Source organism: Carassius gibelio, chromosome A23, assembly GCF_023724105.1.
Source record: "Carassius gibelio isolate Cgi1373 ecotype wild population from Czech Republic chromosome A23, carGib1.2-hapl.c, whole genome shotgun sequence".
Lineage (NCBI taxonomy): Eukaryota > Metazoa > Chordata > Actinopteri > Cypriniformes > Cyprinidae > Carassius > Carassius gibelio.
In genome coordinates this window covers 9881002-9895429 of record NC_068393.1, presented here as the reverse complement: position 1 = coordinate 9895429, position 14428 = coordinate 9881002, and the positions used below count along the sequence as shown (strand labels likewise).

Here is a 14428-nt window from a genome sequence, read left to right as displayed (position 1 = left end):
AATACAGGAAATGCCGTCCAGACTGCATGAACTGAATTTCTTCCAATTGTGTATAAAAGTCGTCTTACGAGTGCAGTTCTTGGCAGTGATGGCATCCCCGTAGAAACCCGGGGCGCAGATCTCACAGTGCGGCCCGGCGGAGTTGTGCATGCAGCTCTGACACTCGCCCGTCAAAGGGTGGCAGTCGATGAACAGCAGGTTGGGGTCTGAGTTTCCGTTGCAGTTGCACGGCTGGCATGTGCTGCCAATCACCATTGGGTTTCCGTAGTAACCCGGTGCACACCTGTATTAGTTAAAAAAGGATTTTTCATTGATATATATCCTTTTTTGCATTGACAGTAATTAATTATTTAATAATGATATTTGTTTATCATGCACAATGTATCATTTGTTTTAATGTAATATTAAATTACAAATAAAAGTGCATTAAAAAAAAATACACCAATTATTACGGATTAAAAATAAACTGATTAAATAACAGTAAGTGGATGCTTCATAACTTCACCTTTCACACCTAGATCCAGCATAGCCAGGCCTACATAGACACTGCATGTGACTGGGCTTCTCCACACAGCGAATGGCAAAACTGATAAGAGCAAACAGACAACATCCTTTAATTTGACAATGAGGCATGCTGGGATATCCAGCACTGGAATCAGCTCTTACTGGGAGTAAAAGCAGAAACCAGAAGAAAAAATACACTGGGATTTTTCAAGCAAATCAACAAAAGAAAAACTAAGCAAAAAGGGTTTGGAACGAACAGGAAACAGTAGTACAGATTAGGACTCAGCCAAACTGACTTGTTTGAAGCTACTAGCAGCGGGCAGGGGCAGCTGGAGCAGGACACCGCGTGGCCATCGACAACGAAGTTCCCATGAACGCCACACTGGCACTGCTCACATTGATTTCCAGCGGTATTGTGGCGGCAGTTCTGTATATGAGGAGTTCAACTTTTAGAAGTCTTTCCCAGGATCTTAAACCTTAATTAGATCCAGGATTTTGTTTTCTATATCCAGTGGAATCTGCAATAGCAATATACTGGCCATATTTAAGTCTGTGATTTATATATGACTTAGTGAGACGGACTCACCACACATATGCCAGAGCCATCCAGACACTCATCCGAGTGACCGTTACAGTTACAGGGGACACACTTCCCCAGAAACAGCCCTTTAGTGTCTCTGTAGTAGCCTGGAGCACATTTCTGAGTGAAGGAGATGAGGGAATGAACAACTGCACAGTACTCCTTTATAATGACTAGTTTCGCATCAATCTGCATTTCTGATTGGATGGGTAATAAAATGTTATAAATAACAAAAAACACATAAATTCATGGTGTGTGAACTGCTGGTACTCTTATACTTCACAAATGTAATTAATGACAATTTGCCACAGGGAACAGCTTGACATCCAATCAATTGTTTGCAAGAATAAAACCTCTTTTTCTGGAGATAGATGTTAGATTAATCACTATTTAATATCAAATGTAACATAAGCATGTTAACAGTAGCTACTTTTGTCTATTTTTCTAGTTATGATTTCATTAATGTTTATTTACTTTTATGTTTTTTTCTACTATTTATTGCTGGAAGTTTGACTTACAGGCGATCTGACCAATCATAACGCCGAATCTGCTATTTTGTCAGGCAAACAAATCAGAGAGTAGAATGACGTCGATGGACTTGAACTTAAAAAAATGATTTGTATTTAGGTCTTTCCACAGCTGAAAGAAGAAACCTTGAATGACCTGATGTTCATTCATGTTTATTTCATGCTATAAACTAGTAAAGAGGAAGAGTTTCACACGCTACAGTGATCTGTCACGACACATTAAAGAGCCACAGGATGGTATTTGTTTGAATTTCCGAAAAATTACAAAATTTGAAAGCTGAGAAAGGGGGGCGGGTCTTTGTGAAGGGTCAAATTTATAAAAAATACAATTAAAATATACAAAATACATTAAATACATTTTTAATTTCAATTATACTAAAACCTTGTATTAAGATATCGTCTAATAATGTAAAAAAATAAATACTATAAAATACTACTTCAAAACAAAATCCCCCCCCCCAAAAAAGTTTTTAAAGGTGTGACTGATTTGACTGATTTGTTTAACCTGTTAACTGTCACTCACATTTTTGAACATAGACTGTTTTCATATGACTGAAAACATTTTGTAACATGATTTTGATGTACCATTTTCATGGTAATGCAATTTAAATGAATTTGAATTTTAAATGGGTTTCAAAGGATACATTTTGAGATTTTATGTTTTCAAGTGATATATCATTTTTGATGATTTCTAAAGTGTGATAAGTGTAAGAGAAAAAGGCAACAAAGAATACTTTTTTTGATCAAGGTCAGAACTCCTGGTTTTAAACCAGTAATGTTCAAACTCCTAAAAAGCATTCACAGCATTATTACTTTATTCCAGCATTATTATTAACCAGGCAAACTGATTTAATGCTGGGCCTCTAAATATAAAGAGGCATTAAATGATAGAAGTAATTATAAACAATCATTTGTTATTGTTAAATCACAGTACCTGACAGGAGTCTCCTAGATAGTGTCCTGGGCAGAGACATATTTCGACGTTGTTTGCATGGCGCCCGGAGGGCAGGTTGTCGGCCCCCTCCAGCACCGCAGCACGCAGCGACACAGACTGAGCAGACTGAGAGTGCAGTGCTCGGATCTGCAGTGACTCCAGCGCCACCAACACCATCATCAGCTCCTCACGGGACACTGAGCTCCCCGTCTGTGCATGCCTGAAACTGTCCTGCAGTGGCAAACACCACACTTGAATTATAACAGTGCATTTGCATTTTGCATATGTGCATTATTTTGTACAGTTCTTTTTTTTTTCTAATATTCTGAAAACCACATTCTTTTCTTTTTTAGAGTTTGGTACTAAGTTCCTCACCTCCACCAGGTGGACGATCCCCTCATGAGGGTCTTCAGGAGAGGAATACTCTCTTTCAATATACACCAGAGTCATCTGATTCCCCTGCACACAGACACTTTAGGTTAGGCCTCGGGTAAATTGTAATTAGGACTCTTGGTAAATTGACAGAAGGAGACTGTACCTTGAGTATAACGTCAGGCCGTGTGGTCTCAGTGATCAGAAAAGCATCACCTCTCATCGTTTGGGTATGCAAGCGGTAGCGCAGATAGCCTCCGTAGGATGACACCTGCACAGATACATGGAAAAGAAAACACAAAATCAGCTTAAGACAAGATCTCTCGAGCAACTAAGCCTGCTTTCATCTGACGCTCATCGAAAACATGTAGCAGCAGCCAAAACAAGGTTTGTTTGTTGTTCGTCTGTCCCTCATGTTACGCATAGCATTAATGTGAGCTATCTGATGGAGATTCGGTTCAGCTGTCTGCCTGGCCCCTTACTGTCTGACTGCCAGGTAACCCCCCATAAGCTTGGTTGAAGTCTAGGTGTTGACGATCAGAGCACAGAACTGCTCTTCATGACTTGTGAATATTATCACAGATTGTTGTGGACTCACTTTATCGCCGAGGTAAGGGTGAGGAGCGTGCCAGTGGAGGTCCTGCGAGACATCAGGTACATCACTCAGATCAGCCTCCACCAGATCTTGTTTGAGATACGTGGAAACAGGAACTTCCTGTCTGTCACTTCTCAATAGGACCCAGCCAGCCATGTCCATGATCTGTAGGTAGGCAGTTTTTACAATGAATTAATTTTCACAGCCATCCAGACATCCAGTACAAAAGTTCACTGTTTGCAGGAATAATTTTTTTTTTTCAATTAATGCTTTTATTCTACAAGCAACCCAACTTTTTGATCAAAAGTTGTAGTGAAGACTTTTATAATACTATAAAAGATTTCTACTTCAAATAAATGCTGTTCTTTTGAACTTGCTGTTCATCAAACTTACTTGGGAAAGAATATTTCACAATTTCCACAGAAATATACAGCTGTTTTCGACATTGATAATAATAATAACAACAACATTAATGAATAATGTTTCTCAAGCTGTAAAATCGCCATACTATATTGATTTCTGAAGGATCACTTGACACTGAAGACTGGAGTATTGATGCTGAAAATTCATCTTTGAATCACAGGGATAAACTACATTTTAAAAACATATATTGAACTGTTATAATATTTCACAATATTACTGTTTTACTTTTTTGAACTTACATAAATAAGAGACTTCTTTCACAAATCTTACTTAATCTAAAAAATCTTACCAATTCCAATCTTTTGAACAGTAATATATATGCATATGGACACTGAACAAAATTGTAAACGCAACACTTTTGTTTTTTCTTCCATTTTCATGAGCTGAACTCAAAGATCTAAGACTTATTCTATGTACGCCTATAAAAGGCCTGTTCCTCTCAAATATTGTTCACAAATTTGTCTAAATCTGTGTTAGTGAGCACTTCTCCTTTGCCGAGATAATCCATCCACCTCACAGATGTGGCATATCAAGACAGACATGAATAGACAGCATGATTATTGCACAGGTGTTTCTTAAGCCAACTAGTCAGTATCTGGTGTGACCACCATTTGCCTCACGCAGTGCAACACATTTCATTCACATAGAGTTGATCAGGTTGTTGATTGTGGCCTGTGGGATGTTGGTCCACTCCTCTTCAATGGCTGTGTGGAGTTGCTGGATATTGACAGGAACTGGAACACGCTGTCGTATACACCGATCCAGAGCATCCCAAACATGCTCAATGGGTGAAATGTCTGGTGAGTATGCTGACCATACAAGAACTGGGATGTTTTCAGCTTCTAAGAATTGTGTACAGATCCTTGCAACATGGGGCCGTGCATTATCATGCTGCAACATGAGGTGATCTTCGTGGATGAATGGCACAACAATGGGCCTCAGGATCTCGTCACTGTATCTCCTTGCATTCAAAATGCCATCAATAAAATACACCTGTTTTTGTATGCCTGCCCATACCATAACCCCACTGCCACCATGAGCCACTCGATCCACAATGCTTACATCAGCAAACCGCTCACCCACACAACGTCTCTCATCTTCCCTGTACAGTGAAAACTGGGATTCATCTGTGAAGAGAACACCTCTCCAAAGTGCCAGACACCATCCAATGTGAGCATTTCCCACTCAAGTGGTTACGACGATGAACTGTAGTCAGGTCGAGACCCCGATGAGGATGACGAGCTTTCAGATGAGCTTCCCCGAGATGGCTTCTGATAGTTTGTGCAGAAATTCTTTGGTTATGCAAACTGATTGTTGCAGCAGCTGTCCTGGTGGCTGGTCTGAGACGATCTTGGAGGTGAAGATGCTGGATGTGGAGGTCCTGTGCTGGTGTGGTTACACATGGTCTGTGGTTGTGAAGCCGGTTGGATGCACTGCCAAATTCTCTGAAATGCCTTTGGCTTATGGTAGAGAAATTAACATTCAATTCATGGGCAACAGCTCTGGTGAACATTCCTGCAGTCAGCATGCCAATTGCACGCTCCCTCAAAACTTGCGACATCTGTGGCATTGTGCTGTGTGATAAAACTGCACATTTTAGAATGGCCTTTTATTGTGGCCAGCCTAAGGCACACCTGTGCAATAATCATGCTGTATAATCAGCATCTGGATATGCCACACCTGTGAGGTGAAGGAGTTATCTCGGCAAAGGAGAAGTGCTCACTAACACAGATTTAGACAGATTTGTGAACAATATTTGAGAGAAATAGGCCTTTTGTGTACATAGAAAAAGTCTTAGATATTTGAGTTCAGCTCATGAAAAATGGGGGCTAAAACAAAAGTGTTGCGATTATAATTTTGTTCAGTGTATAAAGGTGCATTTGTTTATTCATTAAAGAACAGGTGTTTAGCTGCAGTCGAGTACCTCACTCCTCCGTTTGTCTGAGCTGTGGCAGCGGTCAGTGGCTCCAAAGCAGAAGCACTTGGTGCAGCCTTTAGTATTAGTGGGGTCCAAATGAAACGTTCCCAGTTTGCACTGGTCACAGCGAGAGCCGTCCACATTTTCCTGAGTGAAACAACACATCATTGATATAACAGAGATGATGAGGGAGAGTCATTAATGTTTTGAGTGAAAATGATATATAGGCCTACATATTCACACACAATAAGAGAGGTGTAGAAGGAGAGAAAGAGTCACCTTGCATAAACAGCGTCCGGTGATGGAGTCACAGACATCTTTCTCAGTTCCTGCCTCGCTGCAGTCACATGGTCTGCAGTCGGGGTATCCATAGAAACCTGGGGCACACCTGTCACACTGACGGCCAACGATGTTGTTCCTGCACCTGAGGAGGGAGTTATGTGCTTCAGGATGATGCATATAACATGAAGATAGTATGTGTATGTGTTTTCAGTGTCAGCTGATGCTCTTGAATTATGGGATGCTTGAAGCAGTGCTTCTGTCATATCTGGACAAAACCAACAAGCTCTCATGCTAAAGAGTGAATGTGGTAAAGAAATGTGAAAATGTCCTGAGACCCAAGATATGGTCATTACACTCTAACGGATCCAATCCAAAAAACAAGCTCATGGCTTTGCCCTAAAGCATTCTTTCCAACTACAAGCAAACTATCATAGTTATTTTCCATTTATCCGGTTATAGTTAATGAACATGGATGATGCATGAACAGTTATAATCTATGACATTCTCTCTAAGTGCTCAGATGGTGGAGAGATTGTGCAGCTCACAGTCACATTAGCTCAAATCCCGTCTGTCTGTGCATTTTAAACCATCGGCCAATGGACTGAAAGAAAATCTCCTAAAAATAAACACCTCTGGAATTCCTGCACTTAATCCTTATACAGACAGTATGTTATAGCCAGAGACAGCGGTTAATAAAATCAGTCCTTCCGGCAGCGCTTCACAGAAGAACGTTAGGCTCAGGCGTAAAAAGTTCATTTGTAAACACTTCATTCTAATCCAAACACCACACATGTTTAGTTTCACAAATCTCAAGAACTTGTCCATGGCATGTTTCACCTCAAAATCAAAAGAACAGAATAACTAATTATAATGGTTCTATTTACCATTGAACCACTGTTTTTTATATATAAAATGAAGCACATTTCCCCTTATTTTAATTTTACTTCACTATCTTTACTTCACTAGTTCATATAGTTAAAACAGTTTGCCATGCTGACTATAAATGAAAAGATCAAGTACAGGATTGGTTTTTAGCTCTAAGATCTCCCCTGGACAATCTGACAAAAGGAAGCTAAAGATATTAATGGACAGGGTTATTAACTAAATAGAGTTATTTACTAAAACTAAGATAAGACTTGTAAAAACAATACATTTGGCATAAAAAGGCTATGTTGACGTATTAAATTATTAGAGCTAAAACATAAATAAAGCTAATAAATCTTATTCAAATATATTGTTTATATTTATTTATTTGGAAAGGGACCATGTACAATTTTTATTGTATTTAAATTAATAAACACTATAATATTACATTACAAAATAAGTAGAATGACATTGATAGAGAATTAATGATGAAGAAATACATATGGCACATATGTGACCACAAAACCAGTCATAAGGGTCAGTTTTTCTAAATTGACATTTATAAATCATATGGAAGACGAATAAAAAAGCTTTGCATTGATGTATAGTTTATTAGGATAGGACAATATTTGTTTGAGATACAACTATTTGAAAAAAAAAAAACAATCGAAATATTGAGAAAAGCGCCCTTTAACGTTGTCAAAATGAAGCTCTTAGCAATGCATATAACTAATCAAATATAATGTTTTAACATATTTACAGTAGAAAATTTACAAAATATCTTCATGGAACATGATATTTACTTGATATCGTAATGATTTCTGAAATAAAAGAAAAATAAATTATTTTGACCCATACAATGTATTTTTAGCTATTGCTACAAATATACCCCAGTGACTTTTATCCTGTTTTTATGATCCAGGATCACATATAATATATCCTTGAGACATAATTGTGAAAAAAAAAAAATCTTAACTGCCACACACACACACACACACACACACAAAAAAAACTTTGATAGTCTTAAAATGGTCCTTGATAGACCAAAAAGACTTCAATTTGTTCATAAAAAATATAATTTCTTTTTTTTTTCCTATTTATTTATTTAAGTTGGCATTCCTGAGGTAAACTGAGGCAAATTTTAAACCACATATTCATAAACGTTCAGATTCTTAGAAAATCGACCACATGAGCCACTGCATGTAGTATATGTGTGTGTGTGTGTGTGTGTGTGTGTGTCTTGCTTTACTGTACCTGCACTGGCCGTTGTGTGTGTCACAGCCAATTTCCAGTGAAGCCACTCCAGGTGCGGAGCAGTTACACATCTCACAGCCCAGCAGAGGATGGCAGCCGAACGTCTGGGGTTCACAGGTCACACAGTCTGGCTGCAGGGTCCGTGCTGGACAGATGCACTCGCCCGTCACTGGCTCACACAGACGAGTGCCACAGTTACATGCTAGAGAGAAAAGAAAAGAAAATCATCCATACATCTATCCATCCATCGTTCCACCATGAGGTTGGTGACACTCACGTCTACAGTTGGGGAAGCCGTAGTGTCCAGTGGCACACTGGGAACAGTCTCGGCCAATCACGTTGGGTCTACACTTGCACTGTCCTCCGAAAGCCTCGCAGGTATCGCTCTCAGCGCCCACCTCATGACAGCCGCAGGGCACAGCGCCGTTATTGAAGAACGCAGACAGAGACACGGCGGAGTTACGACAGAACGGAGACGCTGTGGACGGCCTGAGAGGACAGAGCCAATGTTAATAATCATATATCAGTCTATGAACAATATATCCGCACTATATTATCAGCTGTATTAGAGACTTCTTTTATTTAATGGAAACAGCAATTGTTGCATATTTAGTTGTGTGTAATTTACATTTTTACATTTAAGGTTTTCATTAATGAATTTATTGAATTATTTAAAAACACTCACGTAAAGTTGAATACTTTAAAAGCACCAATATTTCAATAACACTTAAACGTGATGTTTAGCAAATCTCAAATTAAATATCATACATTACAAAATAAAATGTTCATACTGTACGTTATGTTTTGAGAGTAAACATACATTTACTTGTAGCAGTGCTTTTTAGTATTACTTGTATAATTTAAGGATTATTTATATACTATTATAATATTTATTCATATTTTAAATTAGCTTTTATTTTTACATTTTCAGTTTTCTTTTTCAATTTAAGTTTTAATCAGGTAACACTTTAGAATGACAGTTCATTATTTAATGTTAGTTAACTACTTTAGTTAACATGAGCTAAACAAGAACAATCCTTCTTCAGCATTTATTAATCTTACTTTATGTTAATTTCAACATTTACTAATGCATTATTCAAATTAAAAGTTGTGCTTGTTAACATTAGTTAATGCACTGTGAAATATTTCAAATTTTCATTATTTAAGCATTAGCTTTTCATCTAATACATATATCTGATCTTATTTCAGCTTTTTTCAATCACCAAAAATGATTTTTAATAGTTTTACTTAAGTTAACAAAAATGTAAATAATGTTGTGCATTTGTTTTTATATTTATTTAGTGACAATTGTACTGAATTTTAATATCTGTGATGTATTTACTAAGGCCATAACATGAATATAATTATCACCCAGTATTTTTATATTGTGCATTCCTACATGTTTACACATGTAGAAGTATCATACTTGATGTGAAAGCTGTTTTGTCCACAGCTGCTGATGAAGTCGTAGGATTTGTCCAGTGGCTCCTCGGTCAGAAAGCTGGAGCTGTAAGTGCTCTCTGGCACCACCAGCACATAGTCCTGAAACACACAAGAGAACAAGAAGTCTCGCTGTTTTTAGCAATTCATTTCACCTTTAGTAAAACATGAGAGTGACACTCACCAGCCACAGTGTCCTTCTCTCTGGAACACGCAGGGTCAGGATGACCTCATAGTCCGTCACATCCAGGATGATCTGGCTCTCTGACATCACAACACTACGACAACCATAACCATGAGGACAGAAGGATGCGTTGACATGACCTGGATTACAAAGAGAGACCGTCAGTAAAAGAGCATTCTCTGTGATCAAGTCAATAGTGAGTCTGTACTAATCTAGTTGCTCACCCTGCCATATGCGTCCTCCGTTGATGTGGACCTGGACGTTGTACGTTGGGTGCAGGGGCTGATGGTAATGCAGGATGAACACATAACGGCCCAGCACATGTACATGTGTTGAAAACATCACAGCGTTCTGGGAAAGCAAGCAGACAAATGAACATCAGAAGACTTGAAGACATGCTTTTGTATTAGCATTTAAGAGTCAGAGAGAGACAAACTACAAGACAGGGCACTGGATGGTTCTTTAAAAGGAAGAAACAGTAAGAAATCAATGAGAGTGTAATAGGCCTGACGTACCTGATGAGGGTCCAGAAGCATGTGTTCACTGTTATCAGCAGCTGTTGGTGGTCTGGAGGTCATGGGTCTGTCTGCTGATGCCATAATCGAACCCAGCACAGAAGAAGCCTGTCCCTCTTTTAGGACCAGAGACTGAGGAGGATTCTGGAAACGAGACGGGATGCAGGAGCCGCTGGACAACAGAGAATATAAGACATGAATACGAATAGGAGAAAGCCTACCGTGATAAATAACATACGGATATACTTCACTTTGATACCTAAAATAGCAAGAAATCATGGAAATGTCGTATGATCATAGGTAAATAGTTAACTGTAAATATGTAGGATAGTCAAATGTCATAATTTAGAAATGGCTGAAAAACAACACTGTAATAAGTTCAGTGCTTGCAAGGCAGTGAAATCATTTTCTTTTAGGTAAAATGGTAGTTAGAAAAACTGTACACAGTAAAAAACAATACAATGAAATAAAAGAAAAAGTGGTAAGTACACCAAACAATTAAAACTGGAATAGACAAGTGTTTGAGTGTAATAGTGCATGATGCAACACAAAAGGCTCATGTTGTGTGTATCAGTCACCTGTCTGGAGAGAAGTGCCCATGTGTGCTGATGCAGTGAACGCTGGGCTTCAGGTACTCCATGGTGAACTGAGCGCGAGGGACGAGGAACACTTTGTGCTGGAAGGGAAATCAGACACACACTTGTAAATGCCATGTTTACAGTGAACACAAATAGACAGATACAAGCAGAAAAAACTATAACTCTCACAAGGAAAAAACTGCTTCTGTCTGTGCTAAGCTGGATATCAGCATCTGTGGAGAGATTAAAGACCGCCACACGCTTCTGGTCATCTACAGACACGGCACGGCACAGGAAACTACACACACGCACACACAGAGGCACATACACACAAATCAATCAGCAAATACAGAGAAAAATGAAGAGAAAAGAAAAAGACCAGTTGAAGAATTAAACGACAATCTCCTTGCTTCTTAAAGAATGATGAATATAGAACAATGGTTTATTAAAACTTGTGATGTTACATTAAAAGTGACTAATTTTACATGCATTTTTACATGCAAACTGCCTAGCCAATCATAAAAGAGGTCATATAAAAGTCTTACAGGTATGGTGTCAAAAACAGCATGTTTAATTCTATGGGAAATGCAAACAAAACATGACTCGTTTGATGCAAAAACAAACCAAAATGCAGAATACGACCCCTTCAAGCTGAGTACGAATACCTGAAGGACAAAAGAAAAGGCAAATGCCGCAGTGTCACACAAACACACCTGTATTTGCAGTGGAGCAGGGTTATCTCCTCTAGATGAGTGCTTTCACCCGGGGAATCAACAGACACAGTGAAGGTTTGAGGAAACTGATCTTCACTGGCGTACTCGACCACCAACACATACTCTCCGGGAACAGGGACACGACCACGCAGCTGAACTCTCATCTGAACGCACACATTGGGTTTTGTTTGTATGTGCATGTTATTCCTGTGATTTTCAGAAATGTTCACAACATGCTTACATCATTGCCTCTGCAGATGGCCATGCTGGGATGGCGAGGAGTGATCTTTTCAGTGCGGCAGGGTCTGGGCAGGTGATTATCAGACCTGCACTGGGCATCATCGCTGGAGACGGATGGGAACTCATCCAGAGACAGATACATGTACTGCAGACAGCTGAACACACAGAAGGACAGATTACTTCACTTTTGACAGATTACTTCAGATTACGCCACAGTGCATATAACATGATATATGCGCACAAAAAGTTCCCGTTCTACTGACTTTTGACTGGCATCCTGTGGGTTGCTGTATGAACAGGGTTCAGTCACTTGAAGTTGCAGGATAGGAGCCTCGTAATATGCACTGGGCAACAGCACTAGGTAGTCCTGCAGAAAGAAAGAGACGGAGAGAGTGTTCAGGGTGTGTTTATGCAGGAATAATGCAGAAAGCATCTTTTAAGAGAAGGTCCTACCAGCAGAACGCCCTCCGCCTCAATAATCACAGTCCAGGTTCCTGGGTTCAAGACAAATGGCTCCACAAAGCTGTTCTGAGGCACGCTCACAAATGTGGGTTCTGAAGCGGGTGCAAAGACGATCTGTTTGGACTGCTCAGAGCCTGCAAAGAGAAGGATGGAGATGGAGACATGGAGTCACAGCACTGGATCAATCAATGCAATCAGTGCATTTAGGCTATAGCTTTTTTATCAGTTAGTTACATATGCATTCATTATTAAACATTATTAAGATATCAGCTGTTGTACTAAAATAACATTTTATTTAAAATTAAAAGCAGTCAGCATTTACTCATGAGGACTTCCGTTTTTCTGTGAAACACAAAAGGAGAGGTTTAGCAGAATGTCCGAGCTGCTCTTTTCCATTCAGTGAAAGTAGAATGGGATGAAAGAATCCTGTCCAAATGCTAAAAAATACATAAAACCACATGCAAATTAAAACGGTCAAAAGATTTGATATCTGTTAAAACGAATCTGAACTGTTTCCGTAAGACTTTATTTATCTATTACAGCAGCCAAGCCAAACAATAGTGTCTTAACAGATGTTGGAACAGTTTAGAAGCAAATGAAATGGCATCATTATGAGAAAAAACTAAAACAATGTTTACTTAGTTTTGAAAAGTTTATACATTACACATTTTTTAATGTATAAACTGTTTTCCCTCTAAAATTTTGTAAATTACAACGAAAATAAGAGGAAGGGGGAATTACTATGAAACAAGTATATCAAGACAGCTTTTGGAGAACAGAAGTAAAGGAGTACAGTTATGGAATAATTTATCAATAGCATTTAAAATATAAACAGAATTGCAGCTACAACTTTTTATTTTGTGCAATAGTTTGTTTAGGGTTTACACAATTTGTTTAATATTTATGTGTTATAAGTTTTAGATTGTTGATTTTTGGATTTCTTAGATTCTTAGTAAAAGCTTAACAAGGGACACATGCAGCAAATTAGCTATTAACTAAAATAAGAAATAAAGTCAAATAATCAAATAAAGTAAAATTCATATGTCTCAATGAAAATGTCAAAGACCTCTCCTTTGGGTTCACTGAAAGAATGAAAGTCCTGCACACTGAATCACCGTGTTTACCTCTTCTGCTGTTCTGATAGGCTGTGATTTTACCATTCGACACGGCCAACCTCGTGTTTACATATCTGAGGATGAAGCGTGTGAGATACATGTCTGCTTCACGCACGTGCACCATCATTTTAACTGTATTCTGAGATCAAGGACAAGAAAGACAGGGAGAAGAGGAGAGAGAGGGGAAGAGGAGGGTGTACAACATGATCTGTGTTAAAGACCCGAACTGTGGCTTTCTGATCAAGATGGGTGTGATCTGAGATGCAGGTTGCGGTGGGAGTATGTCTTGGACATGGGGAGAAGAAGGAGGGTTTGTGAAAAGAGCAGGAGAGCAAAGGATTTAGGTGTGGAGGAAGAAAGAAGGAGAAAAGCTGATCATTAAAAAAGAAGGGTGCTCAAATACTTACATTTTCCACAGAGGAAGTGTCAGCCATCCTCGATCACAGATACCCGCCCCCTCATGTGAACACCCCCGCGGTTCACATAGTGCAGGACCACATGAACCAAGTCTGAAGAGTCAGCCACCACCTCAACCTGAACCCGAGACTAGAGAGACAGAGAGAGGCCCACAACAAGCAAAGACGTTGCTCAAAACCACCACCAAGCAGCATTTCAGCCCAACACAGCAGCCAATGTACACAAGCAGCACCAATCAAAAGTGATCGAAGCCCTCAGCCAAGCCAAAGACAGTGCATTTCAATCACACATCACGCAACACTACAGCTCAATGTAACTGTACAGACATGCATCAACTTGAACATCTTGAATATCTACAAAACTATAATAAAAATGTTTCATATATTAATTTTAAAGATCTAATATTCATTATATTCACAGTTATTCATAATATTCACACTTCTTTCATAATTAACATCATTATTTTAGTAATATCTCCAACATGAAACGTATTTTACTTCTGTAAAGTGAC

At 38.9% G+C, this 14428-nt stretch overlaps 1 protein-coding gene across 1 annotated transcript in view; it reads right to left on the bottom strand.

Moving 5' to 3' along the window:
• LOC127944646 (laminin subunit alpha-5-like) overlaps positions 1-14428 on the bottom strand; it is a 64193-nt gene that overhangs the window by 18253 nt on the left and 31512 nt on the right. Inside the window, exons 23-45 of the mRNA XM_052540735.1 lie at positions 13510-13639; positions 12377-12519; positions 12187-12290; positions 11925-12078; positions 11684-11847; positions 11160-11268; positions 10971-11068; positions 10393-10564; positions 10102-10228; positions 9878-10017; positions 9680-9795; positions 8531-8742; positions 8254-8455; positions 6133-6277; positions 5860-6000; positions 3516-3677; positions 3084-3188; positions 2921-3004; positions 2546-2776; positions 1091-1204; positions 801-931; positions 506-586; positions 69-283 (exon numbers count right to left, since the gene is read on the bottom strand). Of these exons, the coding sequence (XP_052396695.1) occupies positions 69-283; positions 506-586; positions 801-931; positions 1091-1204; positions 2546-2776; positions 2921-3004; positions 3084-3188; positions 3516-3677; positions 5860-6000; positions 6133-6277; positions 8254-8455; positions 8531-8742; positions 9680-9795; positions 9878-10017; positions 10102-10228; positions 10393-10564; positions 10971-11068; positions 11160-11268; positions 11684-11847; positions 11925-12078; positions 12187-12290; positions 12377-12519; positions 13510-13639 (3280 nt within the window). The remainder of the gene's footprint in view (positions 1-68; positions 284-505; positions 587-800; positions 932-1090; positions 1205-2545; positions 2777-2920; positions 3005-3083; positions 3189-3515; positions 3678-5859; positions 6001-6132; positions 6278-8253; positions 8456-8530; positions 8743-9679; positions 9796-9877; positions 10018-10101; positions 10229-10392; positions 10565-10970; positions 11069-11159; positions 11269-11683; positions 11848-11924; positions 12079-12186; positions 12291-12376; positions 12520-13509; positions 13640-14428) is intronic.